The sequence below is a fragment of the Cuculus canorus genome, chromosome 2 (assembly GCF_017976375.1).
Source record: "Cuculus canorus isolate bCucCan1 chromosome 2, bCucCan1.pri, whole genome shotgun sequence".
NCBI classification, from domain to species: Eukaryota; Metazoa; Chordata; class Aves; order Cuculiformes; family Cuculidae; genus Cuculus; species Cuculus canorus.
This window is the reverse complement of record NC_071402.1, coordinates 3372542-3399227: the sequence shown is the minus strand read 5'-3', so window position 1 is coordinate 3399227 and position 26686 is coordinate 3372542. Positions and strand designations below refer to the sequence as shown.

Here is a 26686-nt window from a genome sequence, read left to right as displayed (position 1 = left end):
AGCAGAGCAGTGAGTTGCTGTCTATCAGTCTCTAGCTCTCTAATCTAAACTGCATACAGAATGACCTTATTTAATGCGTAGCAGCTGGTTATTGATCACATTCATAGCTGCACTTTCAAAACAAAACCTACAAAGCAAAACAAAAAAGTCATTTTTCTGATGTTCTTTGTTTTTTCTTTCTTTTCTCTTTTCCCCCCCTCTTTCGTGTCCGTGTGTGTGTGTGCAGCACTTTTAAGCCTTCTCTGTGCTCAATGATTTTGTTCTTCTTTTGAAGTGCACCCGTGAGAGCGTGGAAGCACTTTTGAGAGCTCTGGTGCCCCTTCCCTTTAGCTGGCCGCTTCTGGCCTGGGCTTGGGAACCGTGTTGGAAGGTAGATCTGAAGATAATCAGAATAAGTAACAGCCTTGGAGATGTTTGGATCTGAGGAGATGGTATAAAGAAACATTCTGTTTCCTTTAGCAGAGGCAAGAAGTATGGTTCAGTGTTGCAAAACCAAAAACAATGCGGGGAGGGGAGAAAACCAAAATGAGGGAGAAAAAAGACCTGTTGAACCCTAAAAGGAGTCCGGCACACATATGGCAAATCAGCTGGCACAAATAAATGAGTGCTAACAGTTCCCATGAAATAGTACAAGAGACACAATAGGGTCTGCCCTATATTTAGCAGAAGAAATTGCTGTAATTACTGTTGTCACTTCTGTCAGAAAATGTTGACTTTCTTATGGCAATGGCCTTATAGATCTATCACAAAACCAGGGTGTAGAGAGTTAGGTGTGATTACCTGGAGAGCTGGGGAAACGCACACAACTGCCACAACTCCTGTCCAGGCACAGGAGAAAAACATGCTAGTGTCTTCCAGCAAAAATGATCTCTGGTCGCAGTCAGCTGCACCGGCAGCATTTGAGCTCTATTGATGGGAGTGCTACTAAAACCGAAAGTTTTAATGTCAGACGCAGCAGCCTTTAAAATGCATTTTAAATGTATTCAACTAGCATTTATTCCAGAAGCATTTGTGTGCTTACACAGCCAGGGAAGAAGAATGAGACTACAGAGTATATTCACAAAGGCTAATTTTAGCCTGCTGAGTTTAATCTCCCTAGGCTTCCTCTGTAACTACTGAAGAGAGACGGGAGCCTTGTTGGGTTGTTCCAACTTGCCCCTTAGAGGACCTTTTCTTCTTTTATCTCTGCATTGATTATAGAGAGGACTTAAGAAAGTTTGCCCCAATACTTTCTGTGAAATACTCTCTGTGCGACTGTCCTAGTGGAATGTAACAGAGCTGGATTGTCAGTGCGTAGAGCAGAAAGTAATTGGAAAGATAATAACTACATTAAAATAGGAACAGATTTGAATTGGCCTTCATCTAGGAATATTTCATGTTGGAAGCAGCGTTTGTGCTCTTTGGGCCACATGAGGTGTAAAGCATTGTTCAATAAAAGGTAGGAAAGTCCAGGCTCCAGTGAACACACCAGATGAGTCTGTGAGCTGTTTGTGGATATTTAGGAAGCAGAAAAAGCTAACTGAAATGAATGCATTATTCAGTGTGATTATTTCATTAGCTACCCTTTCATACATAGAGACACCAGCAGAAACCTGCTATGGAAATTTGTTAACAATGCCCCTGACGAGAACAAATTAGGGTATAGATGTATCCACATCTGTGCCTACTGCTTACAACTTTCTGCATAAATGCACCCAACAGCAGTTTACAGTTGTGTGTTATAGTGGTCTTTTGGCTGGTTCTTTGTGATTCGGTGTCATTCATGTTTTTTCTGGTATAGTTTTCCATCAAATTCCTCAAATCAATCTGCTTTCTTTTTGCTGCCTATCTCTGCCTCTCTCTGTCTCTCTGCTTATCTGTTCTTTGTGGCTTATAGATCTGGGGATAAGCTGTCTCTCTCTCTTTTTTTTTTTTTTTTTTTAAGGGTCATGCACTTAATGCCTCTCAAGACCCACTTTATCTTTGGTTCAGCCATTGTCCTTACTGGATTTACACCAATCTTCCTGGAAGATATGTATCTATTGACATAGGAGCTAATTCTCTCCATGTCTGAAGGCTGAAAAGTTTCTGTGGGATACCTTAGCCATTATTCTGGAAAGGAGTAATGGCTTATGTCACTGTAACTAATGAAAAGACCAGTCAATAGCCACTTCAAAGCGGGCCACTTGGACTGCTGATAATGCTGTGTTGGTGTTCAAAGGGAGGACGCTTTTGCAGTGAGACTGAACACAAAGCTGTAAAAGTTAAGAAACAATCTGTCATTTCCTCATCTCTCAGGCAGAGTAGGGCTGTAAAAGCCCCCATGTTTCGTACCTGCAACTGTTACCCCTCACCAGCTGCACTGCTACCACCCAAGAATGAAACACCTACTGTGCTTGGGCAGCGATGATCTGCCTTCTCTGATATCAAGCACTGCATGTAGGTCTGTAGGATGCTTTGCAGACTCCTGCCTACTTTCTAAGCGAGATCTGATGTAGATATCATATACCTGCAGGAATCAGGATGTACACACAAAGTAATAAATTCTGTGTAAGAGTAGGGCTAATGCCAAGCTAATGTGGCTTCCAGGCTCCTGATTAAGAGCTGGCTTGTTAGCTAGGTGTATTCACACATGTCAGCATCTAAAAATGATGAGGACATGCCCTTTCGCAGATCCCTGCAACCCTTTATACCAGCAGCCCACAATGGCTTGGCTCTGTGGTTGATCCCATTAAAAAAAAAGGGAGAGCAACTGATGTGAGTAAGTCTCAGGGTTCATCCCAAAGATGTTTTTAGCTCCAAAACAAGATCTGAGAGAAGTGTCTCAGAAGTCATCAGCCAGTCCAGCTCATTTCAGGGCAGGTTGATGGTCTTACAAATCACCCAAGTGCATGCTTAACTTCCAGGACATAAACAACCATTTGCATGTCCTTCATCACAGATTAAGCAAGCAATGAGTGGCCCATCTCCTGGCATTGTCATCCCCCATGTAGGTAACCCCACCAGGATTAGCACACAAGGACCATTTGAGAACACATGAGACATATGTCTTGCATTGCTTTAGGAAAGAAGGTAGGCAAACACACATCCCACAGCCCTACTTCTTGCCTTCTACTGTACAACCCTGCCACCTTTTTTTATTTTGGAGCAAAAAGCTCAATTTCTTAAAAAAAAAAAACAAAAGAAGGAGGTGGAGACTGAGAGACCAGTACTGGTTTCTCTTCCGTGGATGCCAGAAAGAAACACCCTGAATCTGGCAAAACATTCACCAACACAGTTCCACCCTCTCCAGCGGCACCAACACGTCTCTGAGTTGTACAGTTTTTTTCCCCATTTCCCGCATCTGGAATGGTACAGATGAGAGAGTTTTATTCCTGCCTATCTTTCATTTCTCTTTTCAAACTGGGTATGGTTGGTTGGTTCCCTTTCTTCTTTCTTCCTTCCTTTTGTTCTTTCTTTCTTTTGGCTTCTCTTTCCCTTTCCTTGCTGCGTTTGTGTTCATAAGCAAAGTGTTTTGTTTTGTTTCAGTCTTTTGGTTTTAATTGCAGTCAGATGGCAGTGCCCCTTTACGGCATGACGCTCAAATGTTCCAAGTGTGGAGTAGTTTCTTCTGCTGAAGTTTCGGCCACAGCCACCAGTAACGCCATGTTAGTTCCTCTAATTTCAACTTCTTTTCTTTCTTTCTTTCCACTTTCTTTTTGATTTTAATTTATTTTATGTCCCTCTTCATTTCCCTGCACTCACCAGCCCTTGTTTGTTTTCTCTCCTGATGTCCCTACCCAGCTCCCCACATCCTCAATTCTCCCTGACCTCATTCTGTATGGGCCATGAGCAGTGTAGGGCTCCTGCAACATTCCTGGAGCAAAAGCTGATGGGCTGGATCCTGAAAAGCGCTTTCTGACATGCTAAGATTTAAGCATGTGAGCAGCCCATGGAAGACAAAGGGTTTCTTCATTTGTTGGAAGTTGGGTATATGTTTAATGCCCCTGTTTCTTGGAGTTACAGACTTAAAGATGTGGTTCCCATTAATTTAGATGGTAGATGAGGGCCTCAGACTCCAGCTTTGTCAAACACTTAAGCATGTGCTTGAATTTTTACTCCAGAGGGTGCAGAGCATTCAGTATGATTTAAGTGAGTTGTTTAATCACTTCTAAGTGGGTTTCTTTTCTCTTATAAAAGGCTAGAGTTAAGTTTAATACCTCGTAGGGCTGTAGTTCTGATTTGATAAGTATTGACTGCCTCTTTTGGACCTCTAAAAACACTTGGAGTTCTGAAAATCTTAAAATGTTTCATAGCTCTGAGTTATAAAAGTCAAATGCTGTTAAATTTCTTCTTAGATGCCGCTGGAGTTATTAAGAAAAAACAAACAAACAAAAAAAAACCAAAAAGAAAATGCCAGAGCTTTGTTCTGCTGGAGAAATTGTTGCTATTTATATAGTTGGCTTTTTCCCCAGAGGTTAAGGTAGGAAGGAGAGTGATGAGGGAAGGCTTGTCTTTCTTCTTTTTTTTGAATTTTTATTATATACATCATTTCCAAGTGATGCAAAATTTTGGGTTTGGTGTCTGAAGTAATATAGGTAAAAGATGTGAAAGAAACACTCTCAGATCTAGACATTTGCTATTTAAGTAGTCCTACCTTTAATTAATCTGAACAAAAATAGGTAGCCAAATCTCAAAATGTAGAAATGTAAATTCTTTACTGTGAAGATGGTGAAGCACTTGCACAGGTTTATGAGAGAAGTCGTGAATGCCCCATCATTTGAGGTGTTCAAAACAAGGTTGGATGAGGTTCTGAGAAAACTGATCCAGTGGGAGGTATCCCTGCGCATGTCAGGGGGATTGGAACTGGATGATCTTTAAGGTCACTTCTAACCCAAACCATTCTGAGATTCTAGAAAAGAAAAACATACCACAAGGTTTTCTCTTTTCTCCAGGCTGAGAAAGTTGGGATGGTTCAGCTTGGAGAAGAGAAGGCTGTAGGAAGAACTTATTGCATCCTTTCAATACTTGAAGGGGGCTTATAAGAAAGATGGGGAAAAAATTTATAGCAAGGCCTGTAGCAAAAGATCAAGGGGCAATGGCTTTAAGCTAAAAGAGGAGAAGTTTAGACTAGATATTAAGAAGAATTTTTTTTGCTGAGCATGGTTAAACACTGCAACAGTTTGTGCTGAGAGCTGGTACCCCATCCCTGGAAACACTTAAGATCAGGTTTTATGGGGCCCTGAACAACCTGATCTAGTTGAAGATGTCCCTGCTTACTGCAGGGGAGTTGGACTAGATGGCCTTCATGGTCTCTTCCAATCCAAACCATTCTATGATTCTCTTTTTTATTTTTTCTTTTCTGAAATCTGAGCTGTTTATATAAGATCTGAAAGTGGTTAGGGAAAAATGTATATTTCTGAAAAACAATTGGTTGTCATTAGAAAAAAAGAACATGCAATTGTCTCTATTAAGACCTAGCAGTTTCTATGAGATGCAAAACCTAAAGAAAATCTCATTTACTTTTCGCTGCTCAAATCATTTGCTTACCTTTTTCAACAGTGCCCAGCTGAGATGGCAACATGGCATTGGTCCAGATGTGCATATCATAAGTCTGGAATTAGCAGTTCACTGCATTTCAGTTTTCTCTGACTACAGAGGAATGCTTAATCAGCAGAACCTTTACTATTCATAAATTAAACTGTTAGATAGGAGAAGCTTTCATAAATAGTAAATTGATTTAGAAAGTAAAACAATGTCAAATCCATCTCCCATATTGTCTGGTATTGTTCTGTCATAAATCATGTATTCTGATTCATCTTCAAATCAGAAAGAAAAAGGGATATGAAATCCAGATCTCCTATTTATCCTGCTTTTCTAATTTAAGTGACTTGATAGAAATTGGAGGGCTCTTGTAAGAGGATATATCTTTTGTTTCCAAGCAGACAAAATACCTTAGGTGATAAATTCCAGCTCTGGGTTTGTTTTTTGTCCTGAAGTGTCTGATGCTTTTATGCTTGCAAAGGGACCACTGGGTAATACACTAATTCGCTCAGTCCTCATCTACCCTTGTTGTCGACTTCATTCTCTAGCTGAACCGTTTCTGACATTTTTCCTCCAAATCCATTGTAAATGAGGTTGTCATTAAGGCAAAGCCCTGACTATGCTTCACGTCACTGCCACCATTCTGCTGGCCTTCATCCCAGATCTTGGGCCAGCTTTGCTATTCACTTTTGAAGCCTTGTAATGTAAATCAGATGCTGTGAGGAGTCCTGGCTCCTCTCTGACCTGGAATTGGCCATAGCCGTTTGGTGGAGAGCACATCAAAGAATGTGCCTGCTTTGTCCCTACTAGGGTTCGTCATACCTTCTCCAGCTAACCTACCATAGGTTTCTGGTATAGCGTCGCATGAAAGTATAGAGAACCTTTAGTCCGTTTTTCTTGGCTTTTGGAAATTATAAACATTTTGAGCAGCTCTTCTTGGTAATAACTGTGTCTAAGAGGGAAGGAGGCATAGAAGGGGGGGCGTAACTGGGGGAAAACATGATAAACCACTGATGGGAGAGCAGGTAGCAATCATGACAGAAGAGAAAAAATATACCCTGGAAATTATGTAATTTCTTGACAAGGGAAATTATAAAAATGAAAACTTTGAATGTTTATGACCTGTTAAAGTTAAGCCAGACTTGACAGCTGTAGATTAAGAAAAACCCACCCTGTAGGTTGTTCTGGACAGGTTCTCAACCATATTTTGCCACCGGAAAACTTCTGTTCCCACATTTCCTTCCTTTTATTGCTGCCTATATGATATCCTCAGTCTGTGAAATATTACCTTATATTTCATTTGTCTGTGCTACCTGTGATTTTTTTTTTTTTTTAATCTGAGATAGGCAAATAATATCTTACGGGCTTTTGTGTCTTTGTACTTGCTGTGAAAGTAGACATTCACTGCCAATACTCAGGGACAGCTGCTGGAAGGAAGGAAGGAAGGAAGGAAGGAAGGAAGGAAGGAAGGAAGGAAGGAAGGAAGGAAGGAAGGAAGGAAGGAAAGAAGGAAGGAAGGAAGGAAGGAAAGAAGGAAGGAAGGAAGGAAGGAAGGAAGGAAGGAAGGAAGGAAGGAAGGAAGGAAGGAAGGAAGGAAGGAAGGATAGACTCTGCAAGGGTAGACTCAGGTTCTAACCATGGAGAAGAGACTGGTCAAAGATGAAGACCCTGGCACAATTTATTCTTCTTGCAGGCAACCCACCCAAGAGTCAGCGTCAGGGAGTCCTCATGACCCTTCTGATGTATCGTCTTTGTTATTTCATCAGAAGCTCCTCTGTCAAATCTCCTGTCTAAGGGATTTACTCTTTTTTTTGGTTTGAAGTAATTTTGGGAAGTCTTAAATATCAATTTTTCTGCTGATATTGTAGTTCCAGGACCAACATGAATCAATATTTACATGCATGGCTGGTTTTATAAAGGCAACTCTCCCTCAGCAGAGTGTTGTCCTCATAGCTCAAGGAATTTGAAATTGTATTCTTACCTTGGGATAGTACTTGGCCCCTCCAGGTTATTTCTTGGACTGTCAAAGAACAACTTCCCTTATTAAGGATGAATAATCGAGCGGTCTGCCCATAACTACTTCGTTGCCTACCTATCTTGTTGTTTACCTATCTTGATTTCCTGTTCTTCTAGTCATGTTGTTCAGATGGCAGCATCTAAGCGAAGAATCATCTTCTAGAGAAAACAGAAATAATGCCATGTGTTTCTGTGTTCCCTGGGCATGGAAAGAGTATGCATAGTGCCTCTTCTTTTCAAGTTACAGATTTTCTATCTTGGTTCTTTGGGCATTGTGTTAAAGAGATTTTCCCTGAATCTGTCCCTAAAATAGGGACAACAGTCTACCTTTTAGGATGAATGCAAGTTTGAGGATAAAGCACAAGAGAATGAATTGAATAATCCTTCTAGGGTGAGGGGTAGGGGTCCAGGAGGAGAACTGCTGTGATGCAGGAGTAGCAGTTCATCAGTATAGCAAAGCTATATCCTCTGTACAGCATATAAGAAGCCATCTGCTGTGTCATGTGTAGAATTTACCTACCTTATCCCTTTCTAGAGTTCCTCTCCAGAAGCTGCTTCTGAATTACAAATCTATTTTTCTTTCTACCACTTCTTTAGCTTATGGTACTGGCTACCCCATCAGTGTTAAGGAATGAGAAGAACTGGTCACTCTAACACCTTATAATAACCATTTACATGTTTGTTGGCATGTCCAGTATGCCTTTTGTTAGGGTGTGGGCCTCTTAATCTTTCCTAATTTAGAATTTGTTTCCAAAACCATTTTTTTTTCATTGCTATCCTGTAAGTGCCATCAGTTCATCCTGCTTCTTTTGCGAAGATGAAGACTCTCAAGGCTACCAGCTAGCTGAAGAACAAAAACATATCTAGTTTTTGACTTTTTGACTGAAGTCAAAATCTGCTTGTTGCCAGAGCTGGATCTCCTAGGTGTTTTCATAAACCTAAGCTTTTGCCATGCTAGACAAAGCTGTGGACAATGTTACTGTGTGATTATATTTGGTTGCATTGTGCTGTGGCTTTGCCGTATCCTTTGCCATATCCCTTCCTCTTCAGTGCAGCAGTAGCATGGTGTGGTGTGACACTACAACTTGTCACCTCAAGGTCATCAAACAGTAGCATTGTGCTTCTACAATGCACTGTGATTATCATCCCTTGATGCTGTTGTCACTCATCATGAGTGCTGTCAAGTATGGGACAAATAAGAGGATCTGCCAGTTAATTCCTTTGTCTGGAGCAATAAAAATCCTGGATTCATTGATCAGAGATAATCCATAATGAAGAGTCATTAAGTATTTGCAATATCATTATATAACAAATCACCATGTGACAGCATAATGTGAAGTTTCTTAGGCCCCATAAGTTATTCTGGAACATGTTAAGGATGCACAGTACTTTCTAAGAAGAGACAGATGGAAAGGTGGCAGAAGTATGTGATCTGCTATGAATTCAGCTCACAGGAAGTAGAATTAAGGGCAATGCCGCAGGAAAATCACTTATCTTTCACTAAGTTTTCATCTGAAATTTCAGCCTTGATATGATTCTTTTTTTTAAATGGAACTTTTTTTAGATTTAATATTTCAAAACCTAAGCAGAGCTCTGCAAGTGAAATTAGAGTAAGTTATATTCCTATGACCTATTGCCATCTGCTGCCTGAGAATAAAGATTAGGCTTTAAGTGTCAAGCAACATTTCCGTAATGATGGTAAGGAATGAATATCATTGAGAAGGCATCTGCAAGATGAATCACAAAGAGAGCAGAAAGGCCGTACTCTTAGCTGATGTAACTCAACACAACTCGGGAAAATCCTGATTTACTCCAGCTGAATATGCGATGTAATACTGTTTTCATCGTCTGAGTTGGATGGGCGGAAGATGTTTTTCATCATCTAAATGGAAGGGCTAAGATTTAAGTGATGATTTGAGGTTGCTTATGTTCAGAGTTATAGTGAAACCCATCAGGATGTCTCAGCTCAGAAGAAAGTTGAATACCCATATTCAGACACACAGAATGAGGGGTTAGGGAGGACTCACAGAGCCCAGCATGAAAACAGCAGGAGCTCTGAGGGAAGATCACTGTAGTTACGAATCATTGCATCTGTGGTCTGGATAGCAAGTAGAATCAAGCAGGGACTTATTAAAGCAGTGTACCTGCATATTTTTTGGAGCAAGTTTTGAAGCCAAGGGACTGAAATCTCTTGGCTAAAGAGAAACAGAATTTACTTCATCAGCAACATCTCTTACAATCCCAAATCCATATCTAAATCTTGGATCCAGATCTGACTCATCAATCTCATAGTGAAGTTCTTTTCAAGAGTAGAAAATCTGTCCAAATTTAGATAGCCAGTTCAGACCTGTACTTACAGGTCAGATCCATTCTCAGATGCGGTTGCCAGGTTTCTTATTTGCACATTGGTGATAGCAACATACACATAGTGTATCAAGAATATGCTGGGAGACTAGATGGTTCTGGGGCACAGAGTTGTTTGGTACAGACCTTTTCTGGCAGCCTCTATTGACTTTGCTGGTTTCCAGCCATCAGAATCACAACTACTGGAATCACTTCATCTACCAAGCCATGGCATGTTGTGTTTGGTGATCCTTGCATGGAAGATGCATCTAGAGTGGCATGTTATGGAGTAAGTCTTATCTTTCAGATGGGCTTTTCTGCCTCGGATACTTTTTTGCTGCACTTACTACTTAGACAGTTTTATTAATGCACCACTGTAGGTCACAGCAAAGAGAGATTTCAGTATAATGAGGCAGATTTCAGAGGGCTGAGGGAGAAGAGGTATAAAATCCTCTGTTGAGGAGTTGTTTGGTTGAGGGATGTCTGGCTGCTGCTTTTTTTTTTAAAAAAAAAAAAACAACTGTACTTTGATATTATTGTTCGTATTGGACATTAAAGAATATTAAGTTTGTCATCCTGTATAAAATTGCAAGATATGAGATTATATGATGACCCTTACCTTACATAATGCTTGTTTTAGTTGTAAAAATAAAAGTATATGCCATTTACTTGCTCATTTAATTAAATTACATTGCTTAATAATGTGACTAAGGAACACATCTGAGTCTGGACAAGTTGTAGGACTATTTGCAATTGGAGTACCATAATGACATTATATCCTTCAATACATGGTCATTATAGCAGAACTGATGTAAAACCCTTGAAAAACTCTTAATTAAAGCCAGGGCATTACATCCTAATGTCCAAACCTGTGTCGAAGCTCCAGCTTTGTTCAGGGAAAACTCTCACTGGGGTCTTTGAGAGCCATACCTGGATAACAGGAAGTAAACACTGTTAAAAACTTGATCATATATCAGAAAATGGTAAGCAAGTCCCATGTAAGTACTGTAAAATATGTGTGATGGTATCTATCCTATAGTCTATTGTGTTACCTGTATGTGTTAGTTTATAGGCAGAGGTTTTCTACACAGAAAAATCTTGAAGCTTAACTTGTTATTCGGCCTGCTCTTACTTGCTAGGTAGAAGCCCACAGAGAAATTCTCCTCTTACACTTGTTGCACCAGTGCTGCCAGATATAGAGGATGACTGACAGCTTAAAATCTCCCTAGTAAGCTGCTAAAATTGCTTGGGACCCTTTTTGGCCAGAGAGTTGAATGACTAAATAGTCCATGGGAACAGAGCTGCTTTCCCCTTTTGAGAATCATCATTCATAGATAAAGTGGAGGTTCATGGGGCAGTACTTGCATTACAGAAAACTGTTCAGTCTGATTTTCTCTGTTGTGAATTTAGAAGTGTTATTTTGACCCAGGATGTCTACCCAAGAATAAATTTACAATAATCTCTAAATATAGAAACAACTGTAGGTTTTTTTCAAAGCATTCAACTGAGGAATTAACATAAGAAAGAAGAAAACCTTCTGTTCACATCAAAAAATGGGTCAAGTAGCACTTCTTGTGATGTGAATTTACGTAGTGTTGTAGGGACCATCAGCTGTAGAGTAAGGGAGCCACAGCAAAATGTCAGTCTCCGCGTCTGCTCTATGCTTGTCTGTTTTAGTCACTTGAAACTGTGGCACATCCCCGGTGTTGGTGTCTTCCATGTGCTGTGGAAGTGCAAGTGTCTATAACCCAACTACTGACAGCCATCGTGACAAACCAGTTTCTGCTGCAACTGTTCCTCTTCCCTTTGACAACCTACAGTGATTGCATTTTGTCTCCCCTCCTTGGGAAATGCCATCGTTGTGGACTAGTGATATAGAGTGGGAAGGGTGTGAAAGGAGGAGTGAGGTATCTGCATCCTTCCTCCCCACCTCAAGTTTTATGCATGACTGCACCATTGAAAAGTAGTCCCTCCTGTAGAAACGTGTGTCACTTGTTTTGGTAGCGTGAGTGTGCAAAGCATCTTCCTGCTTCCCGTGATAGGGCCTCAGAAGACATCTAAAACAAATATACATTTGCTGACGAAGTCTTCTGAAGCCCCATGGGATCAGGAGGCTGAATTAGCATCCCACGTGGAAGTAGGTGAGGCTGAAGTGGAGTTGAATTCTCTTCTCCTCTCCTTTGACAGGGCATCCCTTTGGAGCTCCTGTGTGGTCCTACCTCTCCTGGCTCTCACCTGGATGTCTGCAGTTCTGGCAATCACAGATCGACGGTCAGCACTCTTCCAGATTCTTTTTGCCGTCTTTGACTCATTGGAGGGCTTTGTCATCGTTATGGTCCATTGCATCCTCAGGCGGGAGGTGAGATGAAGGAGTTGTTGTTTTGCGTAACCAACAGTTCCCACACAAAACATCTGAAAAACGTCCAGTCAGCCTGGTAGCTTCTCAAGTCTGTGAACTTTTGCCTTTGTGTAGACAGTGACCACAAAAATGACCATGACAATATTGGTCAAAGGGAAGGAAGGATAAAAAACTTGTTCTCAAGCTGAGTGTACTGCAGAATTATATTTGGAGGACAGCTAACAAACATGTCAGTTTTTCCCTGTTTAACATCAAAATTGATATTTCCAGGATGTTTACACCCTACCTCTAAAGCCAGAATATTAATAAAAACAATTTGTTTGATTTCGAGAGGGGCAACTTGCACTGAGATTTTCAGAATGATTGTATGTTGGCATTAGCACCTAGATTTTTGAGCTAGAAAGTAAAGCTAGCAATAATCAAGCAAGGAAATTGAGTAAATTCTCTCCAGCCTCCCTGTGGAGATTTAAAATGGTAAATTATATCAGGGAAGAAGAGGACGAATCTTTTATGCTTCTTTTATTCTTTTCATCCTACTGAGTGGGTAGACTATTAATAACAGAGGCAGGAAAGGGTTTTTATCAATGTTCATTTTATCTTCTTTTTGGTCCTTTAAATTAAGTAAAACAGATTAATTTCTTATGTCAGGCCAATGAAATGAGTGGAATTACACCACTGTCTTGGCTGAGACTCCTTCAACTAATTACATTATGAATACAGGCCTGTGTTTAACTCCCATTGCAGACACTGGCATTTTTCCCTCGGATTTCAGTGAGGTTTGGATCAGATAAATATTACAGCTGAAATAAGACAATAATCAGACATTATAGGCCCCAGTATAATGATTTATGCAATAGCATCCATTAGAAATGTCTTTCAAGCTGCAAATTTGAAGACTTTTATATCCTTGATTATATAAATAAAGCAACTAGAACTGATAAACACAGTGACCCAGGATAACTGTAACAAACTTTGAGTTGCTCTGCTAATGTGAGATATCATAGAATCATAGAATGGCTTGGGTTGGAGGGGACCTTAAAGATTAGTCAGTTCCAACTCCTCTACCATGGGCAGGGCTACCTTCCTCTATCAGGTTGCTCAAAGCCTCATCCAGCCTGACCTTGAACACCTCCAGGGACATCCATGACTTCCCTAGGCAACCTGTGCCAATGCCTCACCACGCTCACAGTAAAAAATGTCTTCCTAATATCTCATCTAAATGTCGCCTCTTTCAGCCTAAAACTGATACCCCTTGTCCTGTCCCTGCACTATCTGATAAAGAGCACCTCCCCAGCTTTCCTGTAGACCCTCTTTAAGTACTGGAAAGCCGGTATAAGGACTCTGGGGAGTCTTCTCTCCTCTAGGCTGAACAACTTGAACTATCTCAGTCTGTCTTCATATGGGAGTTGCTCCAGTCCTCTGATCACCTTTGTGGCCTCCTCTGGACTCACTCTAACAGATCCATGTTGTTCATGTGCTGAAGACTCAAGAACTGGACATAGGAAGCATATGAACATTGTATATAGCATATAAACCATTAGAAATTAATACATGAATGCTACTAAAGTAGAATCCATGTTGTTTTGATCCACCAAGGAGGCTTTTTTTCTTCTTTGGCAGAATTTAATTTGGTTTGATATTGCTTTCTCACTCTGATTTTTGCAAACCCATTTGTTTCCACAGGTCCAGGATGCTGTAAAGTGCCGAGTAGTAGATCGTCAGGAAGAGGGCAATGGAGACTCAGGGGGGTCATTTCAGAATGGACATGCTCAGCTAATGGTAGGGAAAACTACCACCTAATCTATCTTTTTAGGGGACTTATGAATGGTTTTAACTCATAACTGATAAATGAATATCTTTGTCCATGATAGATTTTGCATCATCATTCTTTTTTCCTTTAAACCTTTACATTCTAATATTAATGGTCTCAAACCTACACACCAGGTTTCATAGACATCTTAGTGAGTTCCTTTCTTTCCCAGAAAATATAAAGCCAAAATATCACTCGTGGGTCATAGAATCATAGAATAGTTGGAATGGAAGGGGCCTTAAAGATCATCCAGTTCCTACCCATCTGACATGGGGAGGGACAACTTCCACTAGATCAGGCCTTCCTCATCCAGCCTGACCTTGAAAACTTCCACGAATGGGGCATCCGCAACTTCTCCGGGCAACCTGGTCCAGTGCCTCACCTCCTTCACAGTCATATCTAATCTAAATCTCCCATCTTTCAGCTTAAAACTGTTACTCCTCATCCTATCACTGCACTCAGTGATAAAGAGCCCTACCCATCTTCCAGGTGTTTCCATCCCATCATGCTGCCTTGTCCTTGCTAGGTCTAGGAGGCAGTAGTTTAATACTGCTTTAATCACAGCGTATTGGGTCATTAGTATAAATATGCTGTCTCAAAGGGATTTCTTTCTCTCAAAAACACACTTGCTTACATCGCTTCACTGTGAATAGAGTTTAAGCACTCTAAGTCTTGGTCCTGTTGTGCAAGTTACAGAATCATAGAATCATGTCCTTTACAGTCTAGATAAGGCCGTAGAAGAATAAGCTATGGGGAATCATCTTTCTTCTGCTTCGATGTTATGATATAGATGATATAAGAGGCATTTGATTTCTGAGCTTGGGTTAATGGCATAAGGACAATCACATCTGAGCAAGCTGGAAAAACATCTAGTTAAGATTAGACCTTTATCCAGTGGTGATTTTTAGCAGTCACTCCTGGGCTTAGCTAATTAACTTGTGCTTAGAGATAAGGTCTCATTTCAAACAGCACAATCTTTAAGTTGAAAAATCTAGAGATATATAATTCTACCACACCTCATAGGTGTTTGCTAAAAACAGGTGCTTCATTTCTAATTTAAGTGCATAGTCTTCTCATTTTCAGTCAGGTTCTTGCTATGCCTCTTTATGTGTAATTAGAAAGCCCCTTGCATGCCTAGTACTTTCTCTCCTTCAATAATAGACACCATAATCACATCTAGTCTCAATCTTCCTTTCAAGAAGTTAACACACTGAGCTCTTTTATTCTCCCTCTGTCAGACATTTGCCTTCAAATTATTTATATAACCCTTTTCTACATGCCTTTCAGACTCTTACCATCCTTTAAAAATATGGATGCTATATTTGGTATTATGCTATTGTCACCATCTCAAGTGCTATATTCTGAAGTTTCAGGCTTTGTGTAACTCCCTGTTTTCATTCATTATCAACTACCTTGCAGAGTTCTGTGTCAGTCGTGAGTTTTTTTAGCACTGATATTGTGTTTACTTCTGCACTGTTGATGGATGTGTTGAGAAGTGGAGAGCTTACAATCAGTTTCTTCACATTCAGGCACAAAAAGCTCTGGTGAATGTTGACTCTTCACTGATATTTTTAGAGGGGCGCAATGTTATTTTATAGCAACCGAGTTGTAAAGTAACTAAAAGAAATCAAAAGCTTTGCTTGATGGTATTTTTGCCATTACCTTTTCCAGTAATGTCCAAATCTGCCCAACAAGTGCAAAGAAGCTTAGCTAAGTAGAACCATTTTCCGCAAAATCTTGTTGACTGGTATTATATATAAACCTGTCTTTTATTTATTTATCAGTAGAACTAGTACAGGCTGTTCAAGTACATTTTTCTGGAACTCCTATCACAAAAATGAGATTATATTTTCCTGCGTCATCCCATTTACCCATTTAAATGTTAGTTCAGTCTTATTTCTCTTCTATTACTTTCAGATTTGTTTGATAACCCAAATAATTAGCATCAAGAGGGTTGAGATAATTTCTCAACCAGCTCTTCAAAAACTCTTGGATCTCAACCTGCAAATATTCAAGTGTTTATCCTAAGGGGATGGGGATTTTTTTTCACACTCTTCTTAATATTAAACTAGAATACTTCTAATCACATTAGTACAATTATGGTAAGTTTCTTCTTTCTGAAATTATACTAGAAATCATCAATGAACTCTTCTACCTTTTGCTAGTCTGTGCCCTTTCTATTACTCAATGAAAACCCATGGCCCACTGTGACTCAGTGTACTCCGTTCTTTGAAATGTTATCTGCTAAAAGCTTTAGAAAAAGGATTAACTCATACTGGGAGAAAAAAGGAGTTTCTTTTGGCTGTACAGACCACTTGAAAAAGTTATTCAGCTTTTGTGCCTGCAGGGAATATTGATTTTATACGCTAAGAGTCTCAGAAGCAGAGATTTGATTCCACTTCATGTGACTTAGTGATAAATCACACGAAAGCCCGGTGGGTATAAATCATTCTTATATAGTGGCATCCCCAGATCTTTTTAATGAGTGGAAGGGAATCCACTTAGACTAAGCGTGGGGTCACATATCCAAGGCAGATCAGGCCAGGAACCTGTCCCCCTTTTTTTAGGAATGCACATAAACATGTTCCAGGGAGATATTTCAATCCATCAGCCCGTGCATTAGTTCAGCAGATGAATGCAGCTGAAAAGCAATGTTACAGCTTTACCACTGCGTGAGATTCAAAATCCATATGAGGAAAAAAGTGGTCTGTTTACCTTGCTTTAAAGCCCATGCAAAATATGTCTCCTCCACTCTTCTGGTAATGGTTGTGTCTGCTTCACTAATTAAAGTGGGGGTTCGCATTCTCCAAATGGCTTGCTTTCCTCCTGCCTCTACCTCCTTTTGACCACATCCTCTGTGTTCTCTGTCTTTCAGACCGATTTTGAGAAGGATGTGGATATGGCTTGTAGATCAGGTGAGCACATCACAGGTGAGAATCAACAAGTGACCTGGTTTGGGGATTGAACTAGGCCATTTTTTTTTTCCTTTCTGTTTTATTTGTGTGTGTTTTAGTGTCTTGCATGGTACTTGTGAGCTGCCCTTTGTCTCAATTCTGGCCAAAAGAAAGCAACACCCCTAATTCTTCCCTGTGCTTTGCTTATCCTGTTTCCCCATAACCCTCTTGGCCTTTTAACCAAGATAAGCCTTGCCTCCAAGGTATTATTTCTTACCTATGTCCCATGTAATATGGTGGCAGAGAAGAGTATCAAGGAAGAAGAGACTGGATCCATCTCTTCCTATTGTGATCCTTCTTTGCTTTAGCAACCCCTGTCCAAGGGGGTCACACCAACCTATGCTCAGAAGAGGTGTCTTTGAGAAGGTCTGAGATCTGGAGAGCCTTTCCACCACTCCACGTTGCTCTATGCACACTTCTAGTGTAGCTGTAAGCTGCCCTGTACACATGGAGGTGGGTCAGGTCTCTCCTCCTTTGCCTGCACTTTTCTATTGTGTATTCAATCACATGCATTCATCTTCATCCTGAAGATCTGCATGAGTTGACAGCCCCTGTCCCCAATAACTCCCTTTGCTCTCATTCCACGTGACGGTGCCATCAGGATTCTCCTTTGCTACCTGTTTGTCTCTGCAGGTTTCGTCCTCTCCTGGCATGCTTGACCATTTGGCTGCGGTTTCTTTTTCTTACCCTTTGTAGATATTTAGCCTTTCTTTTACCCTCCCAGACTTCTTCCCTCTCCCGAGTAATACCAGCTTGCTTGGCACCTGCATATAATTCATATCTTCCAAACCAGGCTCTGCCCTTGCCAAGGGCACTACATACTGTGTGTTTAGTTACCATCAAGGGAAAATTTCTCTCTCTCTTTATTACTCGCTCTTTCTTAGTTTCTTTCTATCCTTCCGTCTTTCATCTTTCTGTCTTCCCTTCTTTCCTACTTTCTCTCCCTTTTCTCTTTCTTTCTGTTTCTCATCTACCTGTCCCTCTTCATTTATCTTTTTCTTTATCTAATCTCTCATTTATTTATTAATCTGCTTTTAATGTATTTATCTATAATTCATCTCTTTCTCTATCTTGCAATCACTTTTGGCTGGGCCCAAGGAGTGGTGGTAAATGGAGCTAAATCCAGCTGGAGGCCAGTCACAAGTGATATTCCCCGGGGCTTGGTCCTGGGTCCAGTCCTGTTCGATATCTTTATCAGTAATCTGTGTGAGGGCATTGAATGCACTCTTAGCAAGTTGGTGGACGACACTAAACTAGGAGGAAGTGTCGATCGGCTGGAGGGTAGGGAGGCTCTACAGAGGGATCTGAACAGGCTGGATTGGTGGCCTGAGACCAGTGGGATGAGGTTTAACAAGACCAAGTGCAGAGTCCTGCACTTGGGGCATAAAACCCCCATGCAGTGCTACAGGCTTGGGAAGGATGGCTTGAAAGCTGCCTGGTAGAGAAAAACTTGGGGCTGTTAGTTGACAGCTGACTAAACATGAGTCAGCAGTGTGCTCAGGTGGCCAAAAAGGCCAACAGCATCTTGGCTTGTATCAGAAACAGTGTGGCCAGCAGGATCAGGGAAGTGATTCTCCCCCTGTATTCTGCACTAGTGAGACCAGACCCTGAATACTGTGTTTAGTTTTGGGCCACTCACTATGGGAAAGGCACTGAGGTCCTCGAGCATTTCCAGAGAAGAGCCATGAAAATGGTGAAGGGGATGGAGAACAAGTCTTATGAGGAGCAACTGAGGGAACTGAGTTTGCTTGGCCTGGAGAAGAGGAGGCTGAGGCGAGACTTTATTGCTCTCTACAACTACCTAAAAGGAGGTTGCAGAGAGGTGGGTGTTGGTCTCTTCTCCTAAGTGATAGGACAAGAGGGAATGGTGTCAAGGTGCGTCGAGGGAAGTTTAAATTGGACATAAGGAAAAATTTCTTCACAGAAACGTTTTATCAGGCACTGGAGTAGGCTGCCCAGGGAGGTGGTTGAGTCTCCATCCCCAGAGGTGTTTAAAAGGCGTGTAGATGAGGTGCTTGGGGACATGATTTAGTAGCAGACAGGTATGGTTGGAGTCGATGATGTCTAAGGTCTTTTCCAACCTAATGTTTCTATGATTCTATTATCTCTATCCTCAACTGTCTGTCTCACTGTACCTGCTACTTATGTATTTCTATCTCTGTCAGCATTTATCTCTGTCACTGTGTTTCTGTGTATTGTCTGTCACTGTCACTATAATTTATCTATCTAATATCTATCTATAGCTTATTTATCTTTCCCTGTCCTTCTCACTGCCTCACTCCCTCTCCCTAAGTTTATCACAGTCACAGTATATTTATCTCACTTATCCCTGTGATATCTTATTTCATGGTCTCTTTCTGTCCATTTGTATCTTTTCAGGGTCTGCCCTTTTTTTTTCTTTCTCTTTCTCTATCTCACACTCTATAATCTAATTTCTAGCTGTCTCCCTCTCCTCATTTGTCTTCCTCCTTCCTTTTTGACACCAAAGATCTCAGTTCCAAAACAAAATCATGTGCAGAAAACATGCGAGTCAATATCTGACTGGAACATGTGCTCTGTAAACATGCATCCAGGCTGGGTGTTGGCACACACAACCAACTACACAGCCAGCAGCCCACCTTGTACTGGAAACCAAGGTTGACCGTGGTAACCTGCAATACAGGAGGATTTCTGGGTTACGCCCAAATCAAACTTCCCAGAGGAAAATAAGGAGCTGACTGGTTTCACATGACTTCAGGGCAGAAGACCCTGGATCAGCAGCTTGCAAACAGCCTAGGCTTCCCTTCCTTTGCCAGCGTACAGCTGTACAATTTGTTCGTTCTGTCTGTTTGAAAAGATATTCTTCCTTTGATAAAATGCTGTTAGTCTGTGCCAAGCTAAGTAGTTAATAATAGTCCACATTTCAGACACTTTTCTGAATCATCCTATGCATTCTGCTTATTGAATAATGAAAAATTGAAATAATAGAAATAAGAAAGCTGTCCATTGGTTTCTGGCCAGCATTTCTTCTGGAAGGATCAGCTCTCGTGTTATGACAAATTGGAGATATGCCTGGTACCACTCATAACCTCCTCACTTATGTTCACTGGTAGGATTGGGTCCATGGCTCAGTGCTCCATGTTTGGAGATTGCCAAGTGCAAACCTCTCCAAACCGACTTTCTGCAGCTGGTGTGAGCATGGAGAAGAGCCTGAATCAATAAGGCTTTTTGGCACTCACAAGTGAACGGTTGGACCCGAGTAACATCTTCCTGCAGTGTAGGCTATGAATACACTGTAATGCTGTGATTTATCCTAACATTTCCCCTAGCAAGGTCAGGATGACCACGACTATCATAGTTCCACCCAATGTGTTTAACTTCCAAAGCTTTTAAAAGTTCTTTTATTCTGCTTGATCCCCTTGTCATCCTGCCTTGTCTGCTCTGTATTCATTGAGGCAAGCATTGCTCTTTCAGCACACATCATTGGCAGTTTGAGTTGACAGAGTAGCGTGTCCTCAGTTCTGTGGGCTGCATATGTCAGGTGCTGCCTCTGTCCCAGGTGAAGCAGCTGAAGAGTAAACTGAATCATATCAAGTTACCTCAAAGATCTTTATCTCTGGTCCATTAAGAAAAAATAGGTAAAAGAACCCTTTTCCCCCCCTTCTAAAATGAGTGAAAGGGGAACATATATTTATTTCTTCTTTCCTGTGCTGAAATACTGGGTAAGTGTCCTTCAGTCCTGCACCACTTCAGCCCTGCCCCACAGTCTGTGATTTCCATTCCCTGGAGATGTCAAGGCTGGTGTCGTTATTGTCTTAAGAACTTTGATGCAGCCTGAAATCAACTGAGTAATAGATTCTTATGCCTAGAAAAAGAGCAAATGTCTTATTGTGGACAGTGTTGTATGGGAATGAGTGTCTGTGTCCTTTATATACCTCCAAATCGGCGTGTTCACCTCATCTTCTGTTTAAGGTTTTCCTCTCCTGTTAAGGAATATCCATGACACCCCTTTCTTTCCTCAAGGGAAACTGAGAAACACTAAATAATTAGCTGTCACAAAGGCTTGGTGTGATTACTAGAATGTGAGCTTTTTGGAGGTCAGTTAGAAACTAATAAAAAATGTGGTGTTTCATAAAATACAAAATTATTAACATTGAAACTGTTCCTGTGAAAAGATCAACTTGATGTGTTTGGGTGAGTTTAAAACCAAAAAGAGTTTACATTTGAAATCTTTGATAATCATAGAATCATAAAAAGGTTCAGATTAGAAGGGACCTTAAAGATCATGAAAGTAACCTTTTATTTTTAAAAAATCTGCTATTTTAAGGGCTATTAATAAGAACTATATATACATGTACCTATACTACCTGTACTAAATATATAGACATATATTTGCTTTTCACGATTCTATAATCAAAGTGATAATATGCGATGGCCCAAGTTTGGAGTTTTGGCCATGATTGTATTGGGAAATTTGCATCATAAAGAATTCTTTCAAAATGAGAAGTTTTTTTCCTCCCTAGCTTTAGCTTTGCCTTCAGCATCTTGGTTATAAAAAAATGTCCCAATGTAAAACATTGTTCTGCCACCACAGCCTCTGAGAGGTCCAAGGAACATGCTAGCATGATGTGACTGTGGAAAATGTATTGATGTGTTAAGAAAAATTTAGGTGAGATGCTAAGGATATTTGTCTGTCTCCCTAGTGTTGAATAAAGACATCACTGCCTGCAGGACCTCAACCATCACAGGAACACTGAAGCGTCCATCACTACCAGATGAAGAGAAATTGAAACTAAATCACCAGAAAGGGTCATCAAACTTTAACAGTCTTCCAGCTAATGTCTCCAAGATGCATCTTCAGGGCTCACCACACTACCTGGGGGCCATCAACCTGAATGAGTTCAGCAATCACAGTCTCACTCTGAAGAAGGACAAGAACCAGCCACCTAAGTCCATCTACATCTGCGATGGGGACATCTTCAAGAAGTTGGACTCAGAACTCTCGCGGGCACAAGAGCAAACGCTGGATACCAGTTATGTCATTCTGCCTACCAACACGTCTACCTTGCGGGCCAAACCGCCCAAAGATGAAGGCAAATACAGCATCAATATTGACCAGATGCCCCAGACACGGCTCATCCACCTCAGTATGGCTACTGACCCAGGCTTTGTTGTCAAGAGTCCTCCACGGGAACCTGTAACCATGACATGCAGTGAGGCTCAAGGTTCTCCCATGGTACAGCAGCAGCAGCAGCTGGCTCCACAAAATATCTCCAACGAGTCACAGATTCCCAACAGCCTGTGTGACACAGGTGACTCAGGGAACTCAGGTGTGGTGTCCAAAAGTGAGACTGTCTCCACCCTTTCCATGAGCTCCTTGGAGGTGAGCACATACATTACTGCATTGTTCTAACCTAGAATGATGCCTTGCCCTCGGTGCTGGCCATATCAGGTGTTTCAAGAGAAGAACCTTAGACCAAATGAAGCCCACCATGCAGTTCCAATATTATATTATCATGAGGGATCACTGGCGCGTGGTACGATTTTGTAATGTAGTGTTTAAAATCTCTCACAACCTCCATGTATCCCATTAATGGATGAACTGTCTTTAACCCTATAGGCAATGCCAAGTCCAATACAAGTGTTAGTTTGTCACAGACTGTTCATTTTTAACGCAAGGCACATGGCTTGCTCTACCTTTTCTTCTTCTGGTCTCTGCCTCTGTTTTCCATTTAGATGACTTCAGTCATGATGCAGATGAGAAAACCCTAGTGATCACAGGTGTAAAAGGTCCCATGCCAGGATGGGGCTAAACTGAAACACCTACAATGCTCTTTGCATCAGAAGGATGTCAGAGGTTTTGCACAAATGCCGCCATCTCCTTCTGATCTGTGATAACTCATTACATGTATTAGCAATTCTCCCTAGATCTTAGATTTGTGCAGAGGTCTGTCCTAGGGCATCTGGCCTTTTTCTTGCCTATTATCAGAGAGCATGGCTTGGTCATTGCTGTCCAAATCTCAGTTTCAGCTGACTAGTGCTCAAAAGCTCCAGTAGATCAGTTGGCTCACCTACAGCTTCCTCTGTGCTTCCCATTCTGTGAATGAGCTGCAAGATCTTAACTAGGACAAAGCTTTAATTGTCCAAACTCCCATGTTTAGCCCATGCACAGCCATCCTTAAGGCTGGTTTTTGATAGAGAATCCTCTAAGTGGCTGGCACATTCCATCATGAAAAGTCAGAGAAAGATATTACAGGTGTAGGAAGAAGGAAAAGGAGAAAATCTCTCCCTGCTTTACCTATTGTGTGGGTGAGTTTGTGCCCACTCACCAGCCTCAACCCCTTGCTAACCACTACCCATCTCTTTTTCTTTTGAACACCCAGAGGCGGAAATCCCGGTATGCAGAGCTAGATTTTGAGGTGAGTACATCCTTTTCTGAATGTTTGGGGTTTTTTTTGTTTTGTTTTTGTTTTTTTTTTTCCCTGAGGGATAGGATAAGAAAGAGAAATGCTGCTTTCTTTTCTTTCTGATGCCTTTGCAGGAGTGCTACCTTTGCCAAAGAGCTGCTTCAGGGGTCTAAAAATAGGGGGTTGAAAGAGTTTTGCAGCTACCTAGTAAGACTTACCCTGTACAGATAAACAAATGGGTGATTTATATTGATTCATGCTTAATTTATGGAGCAGCAGCTTCTGTGAAAACATTGGAGAATCTACAGTGGTTTGACAAAGGCCTATAATGTCTCCTCTGTGAGTAAAATGCTGATGGAGAGCTGGTGGAGCAATACAGATGACTGCACCACAATCATGTTTGTTAAGCATATACACGTTTTGTTGGTGGCTTAAAGTGGCAGACAAACTGCATCCTGGGGTGCATCAAACACAGTATAACCAGCTGGTCAAAAGAGGTTATAATCCTACTGTATTTAATATTGTTGTGGCCTCACCTTGAGTGCAGTGTGCAGTTATGAGACTCACAATTAAACAAAGATGTGAAAGTCCTTGAATGCATCCACAGGAAGGCAACAAACCTGGTGAAAGGGCTGAAAGGTGTGCCCAAGAGCCGCGGCTGAGGACTTTGGGTTCATCTAGTTTGGCGAAAAGGAGGCTGAGGAGTGACCTCATTGCTCCCCACAGCTTCCTGGGATCCCGTGATAGGATGTGTAGGAATAGTTCAAAGGTGCACCAGGGGAGGTTTAGATTGGACATTAGAAAGTATTTCTTTCTCAACGGGGTGATCAAACACTGGAACAGTCTTTCTGGAGAGGGTGTTGATGCCCCAGACCAGTCATTGTTTAAGAAGCATATGGACAATGCCTTTAATAGAAGGTTTAACTTGATGAGCCCTGATTTGGTCAGGCAGTTAGGCTAGCTGATGGTTGTAGGTCCCTTTCAACTGAAATATTCTGTTCTGTTCCGTTGCATTCTATTCCATTCCGTTCTAGTCTAATCTAGTATATTCCATTCCGTTCCGTTCCATTCTAAAGTGCCTTACCTCTTGTGCACAAGATATGTTGGTTAAGAAAAAGGCAGGTAATATGTCCCCACCATCAACACACCATCAACCCATCACCAGCCCCAGTCTTTCAGTTCTATTCACAAACCTCACAGATCTAGCCTGGGTTGAAAGAGTCTGTACTGTGCGAGGTGTTTGTACAAGAAGGAGATTGTGGAATAGTATCTGATGGAACCTATTCTGCCCAAATCCTGCATGTTTGGGTAAGCTCTGTACAAATGTGCAAAGGAGGCACACTGAGAATAGAATCATAGAATCTCTAGGTTGGAAAAGACCTTTGAGATCATCAAGCCCAATTGTACCTATTCACTACTAAACCAGATCCCTAAGCACTCTATCCACCTGTCTTTTAAACACCTCCAGGGATGGTGAATCTTAACACCTCTCTGAGCATCCTGTTCCAGTGCTTGATAACCTTTTCGGGGAAGAATTTTTTCCTAATGTCCTATCTGAACCTCCCCTGACACAACTTGAGGTCCTTCCCAGAGAGTGGGAGTAGGGTTGGGTATCAGTTAAAGAAAGACAGCAAAGCTTCTTAGGTCAAGCTGGTAGAGCATTGCCAGTCAAACACAAATTCTGAGTATAAAGTTGCACATTGAAGGCTTAGTGTAACCATAAGGTCAAAAATTAGTCTTTTCCTCTTTCACTTACTGTCTCATCCTGAAAATAAAGGCAGTGTTACACTGGGTCCTTAATGAACTTTGGAGGTATTTTAGGCTTGCAGGGAAATTGAAGCGGTTTTTAATAATGTATGCAACTGGGGGGGGGGGGGAACCTGTTATTTCTCTATAGCTGCTGACCTCTAGCCCTTTTGTTTCCTTCAGAAAATCATGCACACAAGAAAACGTCACCAAGACATGTTCCAAGACCTGAACAGAAAACTCCAACATGCAGAGAAGGAGAAGGAGTCTCCAACAACGGACAGCAAGGTTAGTCAGACACTTGCAGAACCATCGTTCCCTAGAGCTCTCTACTGCCAGCAGGAGCAGAGGAAGAAGCAGGAAAGCTTAGGAGCTCTCACTGAATGCTTTACCTTGATTTTCTGTCCATGTGTATGGCAACAAGCCCATGTGCACCACACAGGACGTGGAGAGTCACAGAGGTACTGCTAGCTTATCTACAGAGAGGTCAGCAGCCCAGAATTAGAATGTCTGTCCTTATGTCTGTTCATGGTTCATGGAGTCTGTGTTGTCTCGTTTTTCTCTGTTCCCTCTGCCCATGTCTGCTCTTTGCACCTTTGTTAAAGCCGTCTCTGAGTGCCCCATCCATCCGCTTATAGTTAGGAAGTGGAAACCAGAGCAGCCTTGAGGAAATCTAGGTGGAAATGGGAGAGGACAGGAAGTGGGGACAGCAGGAATCTTCTATCCCACTTGCTGAGAGGAATCTGAGTTGGAATCCAAGACAACAGTGTCAGGCATATTTATATAGGAAAGCCACAGCAATGGGATTTGAGTAGTGATGGTGGCAGCTCTTCTTGAGGACTGCATGCTAATTAAGTGTAGCATAAGGGTATTTGTGGCAGCTGATCACCATATACATGGCTTTCCTCGACAGGAGCAAATTTCCAGGGCAAGGAGAGTCCTTGAAGGAGGCTGTCTGAGGGAAGGACCTTCAAGCCTTTCAGAAGGGCAGAAATTTGGTACTGGAAACAGATGTCAGGAGCCTGTGTAGTAAGTGATGTGGATAGTACAAATAAAGAAGGTCAGGCTGACAACATCTCCCCTATGTCTCAGCCCATTAGGCCTGCTGGGCAAGAACTGAAATGCTGCAAGGGAGTACATTCAGTTCTGGAGCCCTCACATAAATCTGTTGTAGCAATTCCATAGGCCATGAAGATGATCTGAGGGCTGGAGCACCTCCCATACAAGGACAGACTGAGAGAGTTGAGAAGAGAAGGCTCCGGGGAGACATTTGAGCAGCCTTCCGGTGCCTAAAGGGGGCTTACAAGAAAGCAGGGGAGGGGCTCTTTATCAGGGAGTGCAGGAATAGGACAAAGGGCAATCGTTTTAAGCTGAAAGAGGGGAGATTTAGATGAGATATTAGGAAGACATTTTTGACTGTGAGGCACTGGCACAGGTTGCCCAGAGGTATCATGGATGCCCCATTCCTCCAGGTGTTCAAGGCCGGGTTGGACGAGGCTCTGAGCAACTTGATCCAGTGGGAGGTTTCCCTGCCCATGACAAGGGAGTTGGAACTGGATAGTCTTCAAGA

General features: G+C 41.6%; 1 protein-coding gene across 3 annotated transcripts in view; it reads left to right on the top strand.

Annotated features, from left to right (window-relative positions):
• Positions 1 to 26686, top strand: part of ADGRB1 (adhesion G protein-coupled receptor B1) — a 307402-nt gene that overhangs the window by 265156 nt on the left and 15560 nt on the right. For 2 of the 3 annotated variants that reach the window (XM_054058902.1, XM_054058903.1), the window contains 7 exons: positions 3528 to 3626; positions 12049 to 12220; positions 13904 to 13999; positions 16906 to 16960; positions 21667 to 22346; positions 23347 to 23382; positions 25300 to 25404. In XM_054058902.1, the coding sequence (XP_053914877.1) occupies positions 3528 to 3626; positions 12049 to 12220; positions 13904 to 13999; positions 16906 to 16960; positions 21667 to 22346; positions 23347 to 23382; positions 25300 to 25404 (1243 nt within the window). The remainder of the gene's footprint in view (positions 1 to 3527; positions 3627 to 12048; positions 12221 to 13903; positions 14000 to 16905; positions 16961 to 21666; positions 22347 to 23346; positions 23383 to 25299; positions 25405 to 26686) is intronic. The other variant, XM_054058905.1, reaches the window with a different exon arrangement.